This window comes from Leptosomus discolor, chromosome 1, assembly GCF_034619465.1.
Source record: "Leptosomus discolor isolate bLepDis1 chromosome 1, bLepDis1.hap2, whole genome shotgun sequence".
NCBI lineage: Eukaryota > Metazoa > Chordata > Aves > Leptosomiformes > Leptosomidae > Leptosomus > Leptosomus discolor.
In genome coordinates, this window is record NC_141391.1 from 205,572,765 (window position 1) to 205,593,675 (window position 20,911).

The 20,911-nt window shown below is 43.3% G+C and overlaps 1 protein-coding gene across 1 annotated transcript in view; it reads left to right on the top strand.

The window, feature by feature from the left end:
- Nucleotides 1–663: 663 nt before the first annotated feature.
- The window catches only part of RSBN1L (round spermatid basic protein 1 like), a 54,238-nt gene continuing 33,990 nt past the window's right edge, over nt 664–20,911 (top strand). Inside the window, exons 1-2 of the mRNA XM_086480797.1 lie at nt 664–1,306; nt 14,886–14,999. Coding sequence (XP_086336923.1) covers nt 664–1,306; nt 14,886–14,999 — 757 coding nt within the window. The remainder of the gene's footprint in view (nt 1,307–14,885; nt 15,000–20,911) is intronic.

Genomic DNA, 20,911 nt, shown 5'->3' on the forward strand with positions numbered 1-20,911 from the left:
AACAGCCCGCGGGGCTGCAGAGATCTCCTCGGCCCTCCCTGCAGCCAACAGCGCCAGGCGGCAGCGGGGACGCCCGAAACCTGAAAAATCAAAGAAAACCAGCTCCCGGCTGGCCAGTGCCTCCAGGACCCGCCGTAACGAGCCACAGCCCGACCACCCGCATCCTGAAGAAGCGGCTCCCGGGGACGTGGGCCCTCAGGGCCGGGCCTCCCCCTTCGGCTGCCGCTGCCCGGCCCCTCCCGCCATCGCTCGGGGCGGCTGCCCGCCCTGACCCGCCTGGCGGAACGCGCCCGACGCCAGTGGCACTCCCCGCCGCACCCGGGCCCAGGCCTGAGTCGAACTGAGATGAGATCCGCCCCGCCTCGCCCTCGTCCCCGTCCCCGTCCCCGTCCCCGTCCCCGTCCTCGTCCCCGTCCCCAAGCAGCTGCGCCCGCCCCGACAGCGACGCCCCCTCCCCTCACCCCCACTCTCCGACTGCGCACTCAGCCGAGCCCGCCGCCCCCAATCCCCTGAGAACCCGCCTCTCCCTAGCCCTGCGATTGGCCGATCCCCCTGTCTCTCCGGCGCCTCCCCTGCCCATTGGGCGAGGCGGGGGCGCCCCTCCGCCCCTCCCGGTTCTGTCGGTTGAGGCGAGCCGAGAGTAAATAGAAGCAGGAGCCCAAAATGGCGGAGCCGCTGAGTCCTGTTCGTGGCGCGGCGTCGCCCGAGCAGGAGCCGTTCGGCGCTAGGCCGGCCCCGGACACGAAGGTTTCCCGTGGGTCCCAGCCAGCCGCCAAGAAGATGAAGGGAGCCGATGAGAGGAGCCTGAAGGGCACTAAGCGCGTCAACGGTGAAGGGGGCGGTGGTGGCGGTGGCAACGGTGGGAGCGGCAAGCAGTCGCTGCCTCTGCCAGCGGTCGTGCCGAGCTACAGCAACCCCGCGGCGTGGGGCTTCCCCGCCCTCCCTTCTGGCCCCTCCGGGAGCGCGGGGGGCTTCGCTTTCCCTTCTCCGCTGCCCCGGAAGCTGCTGTCGCCCGCCGTTTTGCTGCCATCGTCCGCCTCCCCCTCCTCTTCTTACCAGCAGCACCAGCACCGCCACCACCAGCACCGCCTGGCCCTGGCCGTCGAGACGGGAGGCTGCGGTAGCGGCGGGGCGGCCGGCGCTGGCGGCGGGAGCGCCAAGCCGAAGAGGCCCAAGGAAAAGCGGGACAAGGAGAGGAGGAAGCACGGGACCCTGCCCGTGGTCGCGGCGGTGGGAGATGGCGGCGGGGGCCTGAGCGCGGCAGGCCGGGAGGAGAACGGAGAGGTGAAGCTGCTGCTGCCGAAAGGTGAGGGGCGGGCGCTGGGGCTGTGCGCGGCCCGCGGGGGATCGCTGGCAGCCCGCAGCCTGGGGGAGGCGGGGTGGGGAGGGCTGGGGGACATCCGAAAGGGGCAGCAGGCCCGGGCTGGGCGGGGTGGGTACGGTGCTGTACGTGAAGGTGCCCGGGGCAGCTGTAGCTGCCGTGCGGGAGCAGGAAATGGTTGTGATGCTCGGGTCGAGCCGTTAGAATGGCTGCCTGCCCCCGCCCCGCCTCAGCACGCTGGCCCCGGGGCAGCGCCGCTTCTCGGGGGCCCTACCTGTCCGCCCCCTCCCCCCTGCCCTCCCCAGGGCCGGGAGTAGCTCGGTTTGGGGACTGCGTGCTAGACCCTGTAGGAGACCGCTGGCGTTGTGTAAGTTGGTGGAGAAGGCAGTGGCGGCTTAGTCTGCCGTCAATCCTGTCAAAAAAGGGGGTGTGGAATTGGCGATGGCGTCAGCTAGAAGCTGCCAGAGGCCTTAGGTTTTCTTACCTATTAGGGAAATAAGGGTGCCTCGCAATTTACTAGAGGTCTGCGAACAAAATGAGTTTCTGTCATTCTTGGGGGGGGTGAACCGGAGAAGACATGTTACACCCCACCCCCAATTTTAAAATTGAATCCCGAATGATCTCTTTTATTAGGCTGTTAATTTTTACAGGCTGTCATCGAGTACTGAGGAGCATGTGGTTAAAATTTAGATATTTAAACTTGTTATGTCTCATTTAGTTGCTGCTTCAGGTTTGCTTTATTTGCTGAAGATCGCTAGGCTAAAATCTTCCAAGAAATGCTTGAGGCGTTCAGGAGAAGGGAGGAGTGCTGGGTTAGTTTACTAATGGGGCTGGACAAAAATGGCCATACCAGGTGAGGCAAGATACTAGGCTAGATTCTTGCTGACTGTGATCAACAGTAGATGCTTAGGAAATAAAAGGCAATACATGAATATACGAATATAATACAAGAACATAGCTTTTATTTCCAGTGTACGCTTTCCCGTCTCCAGTGAACTGAAACCAGATGTTGATGCTTTTGCATTTACATTGAAATATGAAGAACATGAAATGATCGCACCATTATCTAATTTAAGCAAGTTTCCTTTATTTCAAAGGAAAGACAAATTGAAGCTGTTATGTAGGCTTAGGTTACTTTGATTGTGGTCTGTACCTGTACTTACTGGATGAGCCAAGCTTGTAGAGAACACTTACCAACATGCCTTTTTGTCTGTTGATTGTTGTCTGACTGCCTTACTGCATTTTCCCCTGATGGACACTATTATCTTAGTCCCTGATTCACTTTACCCTTGAGTATTTTTTTTATTTTCTGGTTGTTTTTGGTCAGCATGTTGCACATATCATTTTGGTTTGGGGATCTCAATTGCTGGTGTACAAGTCGGCTTTAAGTATGTCATTTCAGTACTTTCAGTTTTTTTTTTTTTCATTGTTCCTGTCCAAAAAATGATTTAGGGAAAGTCTTCAGAAATGATACTTGGTACATGTTTGATGTTGCTGAAGCCTTCTTATCCTCAAGGAGAGCCGCTAAGAAACTCACCCAATATCTTTCTAGCAAAGCTATGGGAATAATTACAGAATGTTAGGGACTGGAAGGGACCTCTGGAGATCATAGAGTCCAACCCCCCTTCTTAAAGCAGGGTCACCTAGAGCAGGTCACACAGGGTTTGAGTGTCTCCAGGGAGGGAGAGTCTACAATCTCCCTGGGCAGCCTGTTCCAGTGCTCTGTCCATAGTCACTTAAATTGTCATAGTGTCCTACCAGCATTACCCAATCATGTTAATAAATATTTGAGAGTAATATTACAATAACAGGATTAAATGGGTTTTTTGCACATTGGTGAAAGAAATGATGGCACTGGTGGTGTCAACTGAATAATGTTAATTGCGCCCTCCTGGAAGCAGTGATTTGTCTTTAAAGATGAAATTCTGCACCTTGTATCTGGAAAGGATATTTTCTCAGAACTTACATACTGACGGACAAAAGTACTTGACTTTTTAGTTGCTGTTTCTTCAGAACAGATCTCTCTACCTCTCATTTGTTTCTTGAAAACAGAAGTACAGGCAACAAATAACATTTTTCGAGGCAAGTGATGCCTGTTTGGATTGCCAGATTTTTGTTCAGAGGAAGTGGTTTCTATAGCTAAAATTTTGTGGCATAATTTTCTATATAAATGGAAAACTCTATGTTCATTAAATTGTATATTTTTGCAGAGAAGGCTGTAAGAAAGTGAGGGATGCACTGAGTCTCCTGTTGAGAGCAGCCAGCCTTTTTAAAGTGGTTCTGTATTTGAATGTAGATTAAAGAACAGGTTTGTGCTGTTAATCCTGTAAATAATTTACTTTTCAGAGAGGAGAGGAGAGAAGTGCACTTGTGATGCAGGGAGAAAAGAGTGATGGGGGGACACATGCAGAATCCTAAGTACAGAGGAGAACTAAGAATGATGTATTAGCGTGGGAGGGTGGAATAGGCAGGATTTATGCACTGGGATTACTGGGACTATGGCATTGACTAGAAGAAGATACTATAGGGACTCTGGTTGCAGAAGTGAATGAGTGACTGTGGAATGAGTGAATTTGAGATATTGACATGTAAGAGGGAGGAAATAGCAATAGCTGTGTAAGAGGCAAGTGATTCTGATCTTGTTTTGGGGCAAAAGACATAGGTGCTGTAGAAAAGCCAAGGTTGGAGGAAGGGCAGAATAGAAGGAGAGTGAAAAATTTGGGCAGCCTACAGACACAACATCAGGGTGAATTTAGAGGAATTTGTATAATAAAAAAACCTGAGAGTCTTACACACAGAGTGTAGAAGCAGGAGTAAAATATGCACCTTTAAGTGTAATAATATTTTATAGAATCTGTCATATGTGCAGCTGGTAATACTTTCTGAAAAGCAGCCTAATGCAGGCAAGTGCAGTCTCCTTTTCCTGTAGTCTGCAGTTAGTCAACCTTTTTGCTTTTGGTGCTATGGAAAATGAGCAGCAACCTGGAATGAACAGTATTGATTTTTTTCTCTCGTAGCATTTGGAACTGATACACATATTGGTGTTGCACCTACCAGAAAGAAAATGGTGCAGATGACGAGACTAGAGGTGCAAAAGTCTCCAAAAGAGGCAAGATTAACAAAAGATAAGCAGGTAGAATGGGTGAGATTGCCTTGATTTTTTTTTTTTTTTTTGAGGCTCTGAAGATGGAAAAACTCCATCCTCCTTTTCGCAGCCAAAGTGGAAATGCATTGCATGTGGGCACATGGGGTGGAGTGGAACTCCCAGTTGAACATTGTGCTGATAAGGGTGCCAATGTCTATGAATTGGGAGGAGTTCCGCTGCTCATCAGAGAGGGAGGACCTGCACAGACCTTAGTACTGGAGAAGATGAGGAATTAAGCTAGTGAGATCAGGGGCAAGAAGGGCAAAATTTGTCTCATCGGATTGCTGGGATTGTGGTGTAGACAAGATCATGCAGGGAATCGGGGTTTGCAGTGATGCGGAGTGAATGAATGAGATCTGGACTTGGAAAACTGTCATCATAGGACTTTATAGCATCTTCCTAATTCCAGTTTAATTGCTGTGATGATGATAAGGCATGTTGACAGTGAGGAGGAAATCGTGAGAAGGTTTTTCACCTATGACTCAAAAGCTGATTATAGGAGCTGATGTTTGTCCGGTGCTTGCAATAGTGATTACTAGGTAAGAGAGCCGAGTTTTGAGGCATCTTTCTTCGGTATTAGAAAGATGTTAAGCTTGGTTATAGCCAAGATGGATGGTGTATTTAAAGCTGTTTAAAATGTTTGTATTTTGTTCCTTGAAAAAGTGTTAACTTACAGATTGCTCTGGTCTTCTAATTCATTGGAAAGACCTTTAACTTGCAGGCACAACCAGGCCTTAGAGTTTCAATTAAATGAATGGAGTGAGCCCTTCTGAGATGAGCTAGCATGCAGAGAACGTGGAAGAACATTTTGCGATATGCATGATTTATCTTGCAGATATGAGGTTTAGGCTGTTTAAAATAACCTTAAATTTCACTTGTCAAGACGTTCTGATAGTGCGTTCTAAGTTGTGTAGCTATTGTTCTTTTAAAACGTGGTGTGAATCTGACGGAAGTGGTGGCTGTTTGGTTTATGACTATACTGATTCAGTTAGTCATTTAACTGATACTCTGCTCTAGCAGTTCATAGTTGAAATTGTTTTCTTAACAGTGCAAAGCTCAGCTCAGCCCAGCCACTCCCCACTTCTGCGATGAAACCTGCCCAAAGATTTTTGTTTTGGTCCACAGACTTGCTCTAAGGTGCGATCCAGATGTATGAACTGTATTTTCTGTTTTTCTTCCTGTTTCTGCATAAAATTTCCCTTTCCCTCCATTTTTTCCCTTCAATGATCCATTTGCTGGTACAATTACCTTAGTATGCAAGCAATTACAAAATGAGACTGGTATTTTTAACTTGCAGATGGGGATTCCCCGTATGAAGTAAGAAAGCTGAGCATGGTATGGTAGCTCTTGTTTTTACTGCTCGTCTTTTTTTTTTTTTTTTTTCTTTCTTCTTCCTTTCTTTCTCCTGCTGTCTTTGAAGGATAATGTGGATTAGGTTTCAGGTGGGTATTTACTAGTGATTCTTCTGATAATTTTGTTGCTTTGGGTTGCGTGACAGTTCTGGGTTTTAAGCTTTCAAGAAATTGCACTTCTTTAGGCTTGTGAAGTTTGGTTTGCATCTGGTGGGATGCTCCTGTCGTTGTCTGACTTACTGAAGTAGGTTGGAGAAAATTTTGAATTATCTTCTTTTCCCGTTCTTCAGAGCTGGGACCGTGCATCTTGCTAGTTGGTTGTCTTTTTTTTCTGCTAAACATTTCCTTCTTCTGTTTACTTCTGTTTCCTTTGGGGCTTTTATTTTTTGTACTGTGTGGCTTGACTCACTTCCTCCTGCCAAACTCCTTGAATTTTGCAGTCATGTGAGGTCTCTTGATCACTCTTGTAAATTCTGTAATATATTTCTATTTAGATACCCCACTGTAATCAGCAATGTCTAGAAGGTGTTTAGGGTTCTGAGTGTGGTATACAAGAGGAAGAGGGACTTCTGAAATTTCTTTGGATGTTTGAGATTTATATGCAGTTTAGTTTTGAGAGCTGATAGTGACATTAACATAAGCATCCAATGTTGAGATGAATTTGGAGCACTGTTTCTTTCTCCTGAGAGACACTGTCCCCTTTCTGTTTCTGTGAAATAACCATGCGGCTTTGCTAGGCAAAGTATTTCCCTTTCTAAGCTGGAGAACAAAGCAAGCCCCTTCTGTACCCCAGAATCCAGCTTTGTGTGTAATTTACACAGCAGAAACTTATTCTGACAGTAGAATAATAAATCATATTTCTTAGTTGAAAAAAGGTCAGTGGGCTGAAACATCAGATCTGAAACCTCTTGTAGAGGCCTTGTTTGCAGCTGTCACATTCTCCACTACTAATTTCTGATGCAACTCCCCAGTGCTTGCGCGTAAACTTGGCTTGTTCAGTTCTGCATGTAGAAGGTCTCCTTTAGAAGTGCAAAGATTAGAGGAATTGGAAAGATTAAATTGAATTTTCGTGGAAGTGTTTTGGTTTTGGAAGGGGTCTGTCCTCCTTCCCATTCACTGGAGGACTTGGGGAAATGTTCTTTCCTGGTAAGGGGATTTCTTTCGTCATATATTGGATTTTAAACTTTAATTACTGAAAGGGATGTCAGCCAAATATTCCTGATTATTGGAATGAGAAAACTATCATGACTTTTTTTGGGGGGGTGGGGTGGGGGGTGTCTCAAAAATACTATATGGCTGTTGTCATGTTCATTAAGTCAGGAAGCCTGCTCTCCAATGTACCTTGTGTAACTTAACAAAAGTGCAGGTGTCAAAACCGTTAACAGGGTGGTGTTAAACATACTTCATGTATCTGCAAACCAGATAAACATGGCTTCTTGAGGTTTTAATTTTATGGGTATTTGCCGATGGAAGGAATGGTGACTGATGTTCTTGTACTCCCTTCTCCCCCTTCCCTTCAGTTACAATACTGTTGGTGTTAACTGTATTGATGGTGTCCGTTAGCAGTAGTTTGTAAATATTTTGCCTGAAGTGCAGTGACAGCCCTTAAATCAAAGGGAGGAGAGAGAGGCAGACTACTTTGAACATGATCTATGACTGACCACTAATGTGGGTTACCATCTGGAAAACTGATGCAAAGCAGCTGCAGCTTTTGGCATCTGAGAGGGTTGCAAAGCTTGCCTCTTTCAGTGCTGAAATGGACTTGCTCGAGTCGGCCTCAGGGTGCAGATTTCACGTTGTGACAGTGACCACGTTGCGCATCATCCCCCACAGAGCATTTCCCACTTGACTCATTCTCTGTGCACTTGGTTTTCCTTTTTGTCTGTAGAAAGCTTGTAATAGAGGCAAAGATCTGGTTAAATTTCTGAAATCTGAATGGTGTGGTCAGTGGTGTGGTCTGTGAATTTGTGTTCCGTTATTTACTACTTAGGGAATCACTACAGTCGTTATGAGACGGTATCTGCCTAGTTAGGAAACAGAAAACTTTTACTGTAGCCTTTAGTTGTAAAGGCTGTTTACCTTATAAATACAGTATGTATTCCATTTCCTTTGTTTATGTGCTTAACCCAACATCCAGAAAAAGTAGAAGCTTTTGGATTTGAAGAGGAAGTAAGCATATCACCCTGGATTAATGCATTAATGATCATGTGGATTCACTGTAAAAGTGAAAACATTCTTCACATGCCATTTAGGAATTCTGTAATGGAATTCTTCCTGTCTGTGTCTAGCACTAGTTTTAATGTACTGCTGTTGCTCTTGCTACATTTCATTCATGACTGTACTGTTTCTATGACATTAAAACCAACGAATATGGACTTTGTGGTGACTTGATATTGTGAACTTGAATCAGACATCTAGAAGTGTCTTCGTTCCTTGGGTGTTGTATTTCCTCCAAACAGGGATATTTATTCCTACAGATCTCTGTGTTTTAGAAGAGTATACATATGGCATTGGCATATTTAGTGGAGGTGTGTTGGGTTTGCATGGCAAGGTTTTGGTAGCAGGGTGGCTATAGAGGTGTCTTCTGTGAGAAGCTGCTAGAGGCTTCCCCGTGTCTGATAGAGCCAGTGCCAGCTGCCTCCAAGATAGACCCACTGCTGGCCAAGGCCAAGCCCATCAGCAACAGTGCTAGCGCCTCTGGGATAATGGATTTAAGAAGAGGGGGGAACTGGTGCACAATGGCAATTGCTGCTGGAGAGAGGAGTGAGAACATGTGAGAGAAACAACTCTGCAGACACCAAGGTCAGTGCAGAAGGAGAGGGAGGAGGTGCTCCAGGTGCCAGATCAGCGATTCCCCTGCGGCATGTGGTGAAGACCATAGTGAGGCAGGCTGTCCCCTTGCAGCCCATGGAGGTCCATGGTGGAGCAGATATCCACCTGCAACCTGTGGAGCACCCCACGCTGGAGCAGGCTGAGGCTGCCAAAGGAGGCTGTGACCCCATGGAAAGCCCACACTGGAACAGGCTCCTGGCAGGACCTGCAGACCCGTGGAGAGAGGAGCCCACACTGGAGCAGGTTTCCTGGCAGGACTTGTGACCCCATAGAAGGGTCCCACACTGGAGCAGTTCGTGAAGAACTGCAGCCCATGGGAAGGACTCACACTGGAAAACTGTGGAGAGCTGTCTCCTGTGGGAGGGAACCCACGCTGAAGCAGGGGAAGAGTGTGAGGAGTCCTCCCCTGAGGAGGAGGGAGTGGCAGAGATAATGTGTGATGAACTGACCACAACCCCTGTTCACTGTCCCCAGTGCCACTGGTGGGGAGGAGGTAGAGAAAATTGGGAGTGAAGTTGAGCCCAGAAAGCAGGGAGGGGTGGGGGGGGAAGTGTTTTTAAGATTTATTTTTTGTTTCTCATTACCCTACTCTGATTTGATTGGTAATAAATGAAACTGATTTCCCCAAGTTGAGACTATTTTGCCCGTGACAGTAATTGGCGAGTGATCTCTCCCTGTCCTTCACCCCTGAGCCTTTCATGGAATTTTCTCTCCCCTGTCCAGCTGAGGAGGTAAGTGATAGAGTGATTTTGGTGGGCACTTGATGTCCAGCCAGGGTCAACCGACCACAAAAGTTAAAAAAGAAAAAAAAAAAAAGAAAAAAAAAAAAGAAAGACTTTTTGCTTCAGGCAGTAGAGCTTGAAAGTTGAGGAGTGAGCCTAATTCTTACTGGACTTTCCATAGCTGATTCCTACTGTGCTTGGAATTTAATTTTTTTTTTTTTTAAGCCTAGTAGGGAGCACGTACAAACTCTTCATCTGTGACCAGTTATTTTCTGTGCAGTGTATTTCTCTGTCAAAAGCACATGAAGCAAAAGTACATTTTGATAGGGGAAAAACTTCATAAAAAGATACAGAGTTCTTCCATCTTTACTCTGGGATACAAATGACTTCAAACTCTTGGCTCTTGGTTTTAGTGTATTTAGGGGTATGTAAAGGAATAGGAAGTCTGTGTGTGTACTGGAAGAGCATGTAGTACAATGAGCAATGATGTGAGAAGACTCTAAGGGCTGGTGTGCTACAATAATGTTTGTAAGTAATAATTACTGTGTTTTAGTCATAATTGTCCCTAACATAGTAGTAAAAAAAAAAGTGGAAAAGATGGATTAATGTGGAGAGACCTGAATATATCATTTGCTCTTTGGAGCTAGTCCCTAAAATTCATCAAATGAACAATTTCTTTGAGTGTTGAGTGTCACAAGGGAGCTGATGCAGCAGTAGTAAGCATTGGGCTAAGGGGAAATAGTTATCGGATGTCTCAATACAATATAATTAGTAGAAATGAAGACATCAGTCATCTGTGCTCTGGGCAAGTTGAGAGCTACTGCATTGCATAGGGTTTTGAATGATTTTAAGGATTTTGGTATGAGTGATGTGCTGATAAAACAGAAAGTGTTAACTTAAGTCTGTAGCAGAGGAACCGGTATTTTCCCAGAGAGAGTTGTTTCACTGCATTTTTTTTTTTTTTTGGTATGTTACATGGTATTAAATATTCTTTTCTGTCACTTCAGATGTGATTTGTGGCATCATGATTGATTCTTTCTCCCACTGGAAGAATTAGGATACCAATTTTTAAGATTTGATATTTTCTTCCTTTTCAATGTAGAGCAGTCACTATTGTGGCTGTTTTAATCCAATGATAAAAAAAAATCACTCCCCAGCAAACACATGAAACGTTATAGACAAATCCTCATATTCAGTACCTGACTAATCTTTTGATTATCCTGTGCCAGAACAACTTTGTTAAAAGGGAGAGAGCAAATAACTCAGTTTAAATAAAACTGAAGTTGATATTGCTGGTATGCTATTTTTTAATATCTACTAAAATGGAAAAGTAGGTGCTGAAATGTAAATATGCTTGGGTGGCTGCACAGTAAAATATTAGATAGTGTTGATGAGTTTTGAGAGGATTATTATAAACGTTTTTGTCATTTCCTGCGGAACATACGCTGTGTATATATTTTTTTTAAATGAACCTTTTATTTAGACTAGGACTTATTTAAAAATGCGCCCCCCACCCAGCCAACCGCAAACCCACCCCAAAGCAAAATACCCACACCCTTGTGGAAAAAGTTCCAATAAGGGACCACGCTATTTGGTAAGTTGTTCCTGTGACTAACTTGTGCCTTTGTTTACAAAAAAAAGGAACTGTAGTGTGATCATTCGTGGACTAGAGATGTCAGACTTTAGCTTCTAGTCACTGGTACGTCTTACATGTTGTTTTTTTAGAATGAAGACCTTTTTATTAAAACTTGGCTTCGCTGTTTGAGTCAGATTACCCTTTCACCTTACTTTGAACTCAAATTATCCTCTCATTAGCATATGAAACTTAAATTTGTTAATTGCTTTTCTGAAGCTGCAGTTTTTCATCATTGTGTAAGTTGAAACTATTCCAGTGCCAATTGCAATGCTGTGACATATGGAGGTAATATCTGGTGGTACTCAATGTTCTCTTGTCCTGGTCGCTGACCATTTGGGTTACATTATTTCCCTGGAGACTCATTTCATCCTGTTCCCTCAGCAGCTCAAGAAGGCTGCTTGAGCCTTTTTTTTTTTTTCTTTAATTTGTTTGGAGTAGTATTGGTGAAAGCTAATTGCAGAATATTCTGTAGACATGGAAAGATTAGTATAAACACCTCTTTACCTTTTACTACTTTGAGATGCTGTTGCCCTACAAATGAAGTGAAGACTTAAGGTTTTGGATCAGTAGTAGCTGCTCTGGTAAGCATCAAAAAAGCTGTGTAAGAGCGTTCCAAGTTCAACAAAACAAGTTTTGTCTTGTTTTCCCTTGCCAACCTCACTTACTGGTTGTTTTTTCGACGACATACAGATTGTAAATTGCTTAATGTTGGGGGCATTTTTTTTAAAGCAGGATTTTTGTGAAAAATTTTCACATTTCTTGGTTGAGAAAATGAGATTTGGACTGAAATTACATATGGCTGAAGGAGATTGATATATTGGAGAAGACACTCAGAGATACTGGTCTGTGGCATTTTGGAAAGTCCCAAAGAGCTCTAGCCTGTATTGAACAGCGTCAGCTTTGTTGGGCAGCGTCATATGGTGGCAGCAGTTCATATGGAGGCTACTTGGAGAATTACACTTGACCTTCCTTGTTAGATGTCTGTGCCACAGGCATATTTTAATCGCCTTCATTGACTATAATGACTTTTGGATACTTCTAAATTTACTGGCTTTGCGGAGACAGCATAGCTAGGTTGCAATAGATCTTGTGGTAAACTCAGTCTTAAAATAATTCGGTTGATTTTTATCTCTGCATCCCGTTGAAAGCTGTGAAATGGGATATCCATCTTTGAGGAGAATAATCTGCAGAATTTTGTTTGAGAATTGTGTTTGAGTTCTGCCAGCCAGACTGGAAAAACGCTTATTTTTACTCATAAACGGAAAACGTTTGAACTGAGAATTAAGATCAAGTGTTAATCCATGGAATGACTCTAATGTGGACATATTTTTTAAATTGTATTATGTTTTGTCTTTATTTCAATATTTATTTATGCTTTTTTTAGAATGCTACCATCTATTGCTTATCTATTCTGTGGGCTTTGAGGGAGGAAAACTAAGAATTTGTACATTTAAATTTGGGTTCTAAACTGTTCTTTGCTTGCCTCAGGCTGTACACTGGTTTTGTTACAGTACTGTGATTTCTAAAAGGGAAATAGTTATGTTTAATTTATTTCAGGTCTTTATTAGCTGCATTTACATTGCATTTGCAGTCGCTTCAGGTATGATTTGCTTGTGGCTGTTGCTGGAGAAGGTCACAGGACACTTCTATTGTTGCTTTTGTCTGGAAACGTTTCACCATTGACTCTGCTAATTGCTTTCTAGATGTGAAAATAAACTAGAGGCTCTCTTAAAGGTTTCAGCTTGTTCTCCGTCCTTACTTATGTGTTGCTTCTGACAAAGCTGGGAGATTCATTGGCCTGTGTTGCTATTCATGAGCCTGCAATAAAGGATTCTTTCAGTCTTTCTCTCTTGGTCTTTCAACAAGGCTCAGCATTTGTAAATGCTCGTCAATCTTTCTTTGATTCGTAAGTGATAGCAGAAGTCAAGTGTGCCTCTTAACAGTATGCAAATGTTGAGATAAAATATAGGTCTTCCTAGGATAATTAGAATCCTGGCTGGTTTGAACATTCAGTGCAGGTTACAAATTGAGCCTGGTGTTACTGCCTACTTGCTTGAGCAAGTGTCTGCTTTCAGAGTGTTACTTCAACTCCTGTTGTATAATTTATTTCCTACTTCATATTCTGAAGTTGGAGGAGATTTACAATTTGGGGATTTCTTTTGGGGGAAAAGCGGGCTGAGGAGGAATATTCGTGTCTGCCTAACGTATTCCTAGAAAGTACAGGTTTGTGTTGCTTAGGAAAACTTGCTTGGATTCCGTGGCCTGCTGTACAGATGAATCTGCTTTGTCATCCCTTCTCATTGAGCCGTTAAAGGCTATTCTTGGAGCTGTTTCAGTTGCTTAGAACTGAGACTTCCAGGCAGTTTTACACACAGCTACCTTATTCCTTTTTATGGCAGCATGGTTTCTAGTCTCTCCCCACAGTTTATCTTAATCTGTGGATAGACAACAGACATACCTCAATAGCCATCTCTTTTAGTTTTTGTTTTCTTTCTTAGGCTCTTCCCAAAATATGTTCTTCATCCTAACAACTGCTAGGGTTCAAGTTCTGTAGCCTTACTAGAAGACTCCTAAAGCAAAGATAGGAATGCTGTGAAGTCACTGTTACGGCATTGATTTATGTGGGTTACTGTCAACCCTTTGCACCTTTTGGTTAACTATTAACATGCTTCGTAAATAGTTTGGTTTTGGGACACTCTATATTGCCTTCCGGAATTGAAGGCTTTTTTTGGTTTGGTTCTGAGGATTATTTCTGATTCGTTTGTAATGCAGATGCCTGCTGCTTCTGTTTTATGTGAATGCTTGAGGAAATGTAATTGTCTGTCTCTTGGCTTCCACATGGAGTTTATAATGCAGGTACCATTAATAAAACATCAGTATTGTCTCTCAGCTGTTGTACTGAGAAAGCATTCTGAAGCACAGCATTATGTACAAGCTTGAAATCAGATTTCCTCTTTCTCTGCGGAGGTTAAAAAGCCCAGTAAATTCTTGGAGCAGGTATTTAACTAGGCATGAAGTGCTGGCTGCAGTGCATTTACACCTAGTGAAATCTAAGTTCCCTAAATGCTTGCCCTCAAAAGTAAATCTAAACCTGGCTTGAAAAGATTACTCCTTGAAACTATTAATTCCTCTGGGTCTGTTATTTTTCATGTAGAAAGCATGCCTAAAGGCTCTGCTTTTGTATGACAATGATTTAAAAACCTGGAGTGACTTGGCAAGAAAGTCAATCATGAGACTGCTCAGGTAATCTGTTGCTGATTGTAGGTAAGCAAGGGAAGCACCAGTGTCTTATAACTGCTGTGCAAATACAGCACATTTCGTATGTTTCAGTTAATCACATCTTATTGCTATTAATGCATTAGTGTAGCCTGTGAGCTTAATGTAAAATATTTTGGAGCTGACAAATTAAGTCTTCATTCCAAGCTACTTGCAAAAGCATGTAAGTTTAGACTACGTGACAATAGTTCTGTGAGGTTTCTAGTGTGTATGTGACCCAGGTGGATATACACCGTACTCTTTTTTTTTTTTCTCATTTCTTATCCAATGCGTGTGATTTCAATGTCAAGCAGTAAGAGCTGACTAAAGATGTAAAATGAGGGTGGTAGGAGTAAGCAAAAATTGTCCACTGTATACAGTCAACATGCTGAGTTGTCGCATGCAGTTCTAACATAGTAGAAACAAAACTTGTCTGAGTAATATAATCTTATGTTGGATTATGCAACAGTTAAATATTAGCTTTTCATATAGTTAAGTACTGGGATTTCCTTGTAACTCATCCTTTTATCCTCTTAATAGAGCTTACATAAGAGTTATATGAAACGTGCATGTGACAATTTGTTTTCCGTTCCTACTTAATTGTAAAATATTTGCATTTCAGCTCAAATCAAAGACAAAATTAAAGAAAGGGAAAAGAAGCAAAAAGAGAAGAAGAAGCACAAGCTAATGAATGAAATCAAGAAAGAAAATGGAGAGGTCAAATTATTGCAGAAAGGTAGGTTCAAACTGTGGAGTGGTATTTCATTTTAATGCTTTAAAGTCTTTGTGGTCGGATTAGAGACTGTAGTTGGATTGAGTTTTAATTTTATATTTTTCATTTAACTTAATACCTTTTTCCCTGATCAGTTGGTATGACGGTTGCAAATTAAAACTTAACTATAAATGTTAATTTTTTTGTCAAATGTGTTAGGATTAAAAATATAACTATCCCAACAATGTTGCTTAAACAGTAGTAGTAAAGACTAGTACTTCAAGCAATAATATTGGTGATACCTGCATCTTCTCTGCAGTTACTGAAGAAGGTTGTGATTTTACATATTGTGCAGAAGCAAAATGAGTCTATGTCACATTGTATATCTAACATTAAATGCACGAAACTGAATAACTAAGGAGTTATAATTCAGGAACTTTGTCAAATACTAAAAAATTATGTGCAACAGGCAGTCCTCATTTTGGCTAACTTCTTCAACTTCATTTACTGTAATGGAATGTAGTTAAGATCATGTTCTCACACTTGTTTGTACATCCACTGAATCTGAGAATTGTAAAGTAATTGAGGTTGGAAGGAACCTAGTCCAATGCTGCTGCTCAAAGTAGGGTCAAGCAGGTTGCCCAGGACTGTCAGACTCTCTGTCTCTAGGGGTGAAGGCTCCACAATCTCTCTGGACAACCAGTATCAGTATTTGACCACTCTTGCTGTAAAAAAAGTGTTATATTTAAAAGGAATTTCTTTTATTTCGATTTGTACCCTTTACCTCTTGTCCTGTCACTGGATACCTCTATGAATAGTTCTGTATCTGGGGAATAATAACCCCAAGCACTGGTACATACTGGGGGCTGATCAGCTGGAAAGCTGAGAAGGACTTTGGGGCTCTGGCAGACAGCAAGCTGACCATGAGCCAGCAGTGCACCTTCATGGCACAAAAAAAAAAAAAAAAAGGCTGACAGTTTCCTGATCTGCACTAGGAAAAGCATTGCCAGCAGGTTGAGGGAGGTCATCCTCATCTACTCATCACTGCTGAGGCTGCATCTGGATTACTGGGTCTGGTTCTGGGCTCCCCAGTACAGGAAAGATATGGACTTACTGGAGTGAGTCAGTCACGTGTCCAAAGATGGTGAAAGGACTGGAGCATCTTGTGGGACCTGTTGTGATAGGACAAGGGGTAATGGTTTTAAACTAAAAGAGGGTAGATTCAGACTAGATATAAGGAAGAAGTTTTTTACAATGAGGGTAGTGAAACCCTGGAACAGGTTGCCCAGAGAGGTGGTGGATGCCACATCCCTGGGTACACTCAAGGTCAGGTTGGATGGGGCCCTGAGCAACCTGATCTGGCTAAAGAGGTCCCTGCTCACTGCAGGGGTGTTGGGCTAGTTGACCTCTAAGGGTCCCTTCCCACCCAAACTGTACTGTGATGCTATTCTTTGATCTTTCCTATGTGGAAAGGCTGAGACAGCTGGGATTGGTCAACCTGGATAAGAGAAGGCTCAAGAGGGAATCTCATCAGTGTGTATAAACATCTGATAGAAGGGAATGAAGACTTTTCTTAGCAGTGATCAGTGACAAAACAGGAGACAGTGGACATAAACCACATGAAATTCTGTCTGAATGTAAGAAAAAAACCCCAACTTTCTTACTGTGAAGGTGGTTGAGTACTGGCACAGGTTGCCTACAGAGGTTGTAAAAGCTGACTGGCACAGTTCTGGGCAGCCTGTTCTAGGTGACTGTGCTTGAGCAGGGGAATTGAACTAAAAGATATCAAGAAATCCCTTCCAACCTCAGTGCTTCTGGGTCTGGTGACACATTTACACCCTCTCATCAGGTATTTGTACACACTGATAAAATTCTTCTTCTCCCCCCCCCCCCCCCCCCCCCCCCCGCTTTCTCTGCTCCATGCGAAACAATTCTCTGCTCTCAGCTTCTTATTGCATGAGTGATCGTTTTCAGGGCCCTTTGCTGGGCTTGTCTCCACTATGCCCATGCCTGCCTTGGACTGGCAAGCCCACAACTGCACACAACACTCCAGGCGTGTCTCACCAGTGATGAGCAGAGGGGAAGAATCACCTCCCTCAACCTGCTGGCAGTGGTCTTCCAAATCCTCTCCAGGAGGCTGCTGGCCTGCTTTGCCCCAAAGGCAGACTGAGGGCTCATGGCCAACCTGTCATCTGCCACGACCCCAGGTCCTCCTCTGTCAGGCTGCTGTCCAGCCAGTTGGTCCTTGGCCCGTGCTGGTGCACGGGGTTATTCCTCTCAGGTGCAGGGCTTTGCACATCCCCGTGTTAACGTCGCGAGTGCGCTGAGTTGGCCCATTGCTACAGCCTCTCAAGGTCCCTCTCACTGGCAGCGCAACCCTGTGGTGCATCAACCACTGCTTCCAGATTTGTGTCACCTGCAAACTTGCTGAGGGTGTGCTCTGTCCCATGATGCCGGCCATTAATGAGAGTATTGAGCAGTATTGGCATGAGGTATCAATATCTGGGTTACTCCAGTGGTAATTTTCCAGCTGGATGTTGTGCTGCTGATCCAAATCCTTCGAGCACAGCAGCTAAGCCAGTTCTTGATCCACCTCACTCTTGAGTTATCTAGGTCATGCTTCATCAGTTTTTCTGTGAGGATGTTGCTTATTTAAGTAGACTAAGTAGGTTTTTTTAATTGTTATTTTCAGACTCTGCTTTTGAAGTTAGGAACAAATTACTGATGTATTTGTCTGTTATGTTGTCTGCTGTAGGATCTAATTTACAAACAAAAATCTGAAACCCCCAAACCAAAACATTACCCTCAAAATGTGTTTGAGGTCAGAGGCACAGAACCCTGTAATTACTACATCATGTTTTATACTCTACGCAGAGCTCCAAGTAACTGTATTATGAACTATGACATCTTAATACCTGTGTGATCAGATCTCAGGGTATCAGTTTAGACCATGAGGAATGTGTGAGCTGGCGGCTTCCTGTGAAAAGAACAGATGTGGCTTGTCTTTGCTGAGCATGAAAGGAAGTTGGTGGTTGAGATACTGGGCAGCACTTAACTGCCTCAACAGTGAGGTTCTTTAGGTTTTGTTTGTGTACCAGCTTCCTACCCTGTGCCTTGTTTCTGTTGCCGTTAGCAGATGATGTGGAAGCTGCAAAGACAGCAAGGCTTGTTGCACAGATCTGATAAATGATACCTAGTGGGGGTACTGGGCCTCAAATGGAGCTTTATTTTCAAGTTAATATAAAAAACATATGCATAGGGGCTGTGTTAGAACACTTCTGTGCCTCAGAGCTAGTTGAGTAGCTGGATAGGTTATTCTCAAAGAGAACAGTACAAGTGCATTAGGTGCCTTATCCCTCTTTCATAGATCTGACATGTTATCAGTCAAGTATCATGTTTTAGGTTTTCTTTAAGATGTTGGCAGGAAGTGTTTTGTAGAGGGTATGTTTGATTTGCCAGTATCCTTTGAAATGGACTCTTATTTCAGGGGAAAGAAGGGAGTATGCCAGGAGAGCAGTTATTTAGAGCAGACAGATTCTCTCCAGTGGGTTTGTATCCTGTTCAGAACAGCAGCCCAGGATGCCTTCTGTAAGCCTCCAAAATCTGACTGGATGTGTTTGTATGTGCTGTGAAGTTTGTGTAACATTTCCTGATTCCTTCTGCTGATCTAGCTTTACATCCTGGAAATTGAGGGCAAGAGAGCAAAGGCAGAAGTGCTTTAAGATGCAACTGTGGTCAGTGCCTCTATGAAATTCTCAAACATTAACTCTTCATCTAAGGATATCTTCTTTCTGTAAAACAAAAGTTAAGCTCCAAGCCCTTTTATTCTGAGCTCAGAATTCACTCTGTGAGCTTAGGAACAAAGGTTTGGAACTATGCTGCTGTCTTTTCTTTGTGTTTTTGGTTTTGTGGTTGGTTGGAGTGTTCTGTGTGTGTTAAGAGAATACAGCACTGGTCTCAGACAGCTTATTTCCTGCTTCTAGGCGTTAGATCCATATCTTGTTTTGAAATGTTACCCTGGCCATCTGATGAATGTTTTTCTTATGTTGAGAATATCGTTAGTGGATTGGTTTTTATCTTTTTCGGTTTTTCTTCTGTTTGACTTACTTTCATGGAGGGGGTGGAGGTAATAGCCTACCTGATTTCAGACAGCTGTCCAAGATAAAAGATGACTAGTTACGGAAGAAAAGGTTAGTACTGAGGGACTGATGCCTTTTGAGGGGGAGTTGGTGCATAAGCCTAACTTTTGTGCTATACGTGGAAGGATGTATGTGTATTAGGAAGTTTAGGGACGTGGGCTGTTCATCTGCCTAAACGTGGGTTGCCGTTCTGTTGAAAGGAATGATAAAACTTGCCAATGTTGAAGGGCAACGCTTAAAAAGGGTGTTTTTGCGGTTCCTGAGACTGCTAAAGGAAACATGTTTGGCTCTTTCAGAGGGCCAGATGGCTTTTCTTATGCATCTACAATGAAAAGGTTGTCATCCTTTTTCACTCACGGATATATTCTCTGTAGAATAATGCTATATAATTGCTCCTTTTTCTCTGTCTGTTATGTGGAAGGAATAGCTCAGTTCTTGGGGGGAAAAAAGCTTCTTGGCACATGCACATTGTTAAAAATTCCAGAAATATAAGTGATTTAAACTTGCTTTTCAAAAGAATCTGCATAATGAAAAAATGACCTTCTAGAAATTGAAAGTTTCATACAAAAAAAATTCACACTGATGTGACATGGCCAAGGGTTACTGGAGGTCCTGCAAAAAGGAGATGATTAATAGGCTTATTTGTGAACAGTCCCATTTGTGTTTTCACTTTAAAAAAAGTCAGTCCTATTTTTCTTGTTATTTATATCAGAGCAGAGCAATTTCTAAAAATGCAGTAGGAGAAGTTCTTTGTGTGTGGTTCTGCAAGATTAAATGCCTTGGGTTATGGAATGTCAAATGCAGGGAAGAAGGGAGAATGAACATCTTTGTCATGCTGATGTGACTGTCTGTAGATACAAATGGTTTTCTAAAGCTTTTTTTATTCTTCTCAGAGAAATAACATTTATTTTAATTGTACATTCTTATGAACCTTTTAATTTTTTTATACAGGGTTGGCACAGAAGTAATAATAAAATTGGTATATTTAAGACAAGACCTAAATCTGAGTTGTACTGCATGCTTTTTCCCATCCACTGTATTTTGTCTTTGTTTTAGGGAAAATATTGGAGGGTTTGTATGTGATATGCTTTAATTGATGGGATATCGAGGGGATGGGGACACAACCCACCACTCATTTGCCTGTGATGCTGATTAAGCTTCACAGTCCTTATGCACCAAGTTACCAACTTCTACCAGTAAAATATCTGAGTATAGGGTGAGACACAGATGTAAGATACAGGTAGAATATGTGCGATGAGGTCACTGAAAGCAGAGCTCTTATTTCCAGTGGGCCTCAAACATTTTTCAGAAAGAATGCATTAAATCATTTATTATCTTTTATTTAGCCAGTGGGTCAGTTCTTCAAGTTTTCTGGAGATGTCTTTGATGCTGCTTGCCCTTGGTTCCTTCCCATCCCTTTACATGACTGATTCATTTCTACCCCTAAAGTTGCTGCTGCCTCTGTTACTCCTCCTGTTCAGCTGGTGCATTCAGTTGGCTGCACAAGCCTTTGGGAACCTAAAAGGAACCAAGAGTGCTGGACTTGAGCAGGCTCTACTGTTGGCCAGGCAGGGTGAGACACTGTCAGTGCATGCTGCTTTGGGATGGAGCAGGTGGCAGCTGGAGGGAGAGCTGTGCTGGGATAGCCTTGAAGTGTGTCTTGCTGGAAGTGGAGGTCTGGAGCTTGAAGCAAAGACTTCTGGTACATCAACAAAAAGCCAAAGTTAAGTCTGTTCCTGCCACTGCCTGCAAGATGTGTGCAGGCTGAAAGGTTTCCATGTGATTTTTTTTTTTTGT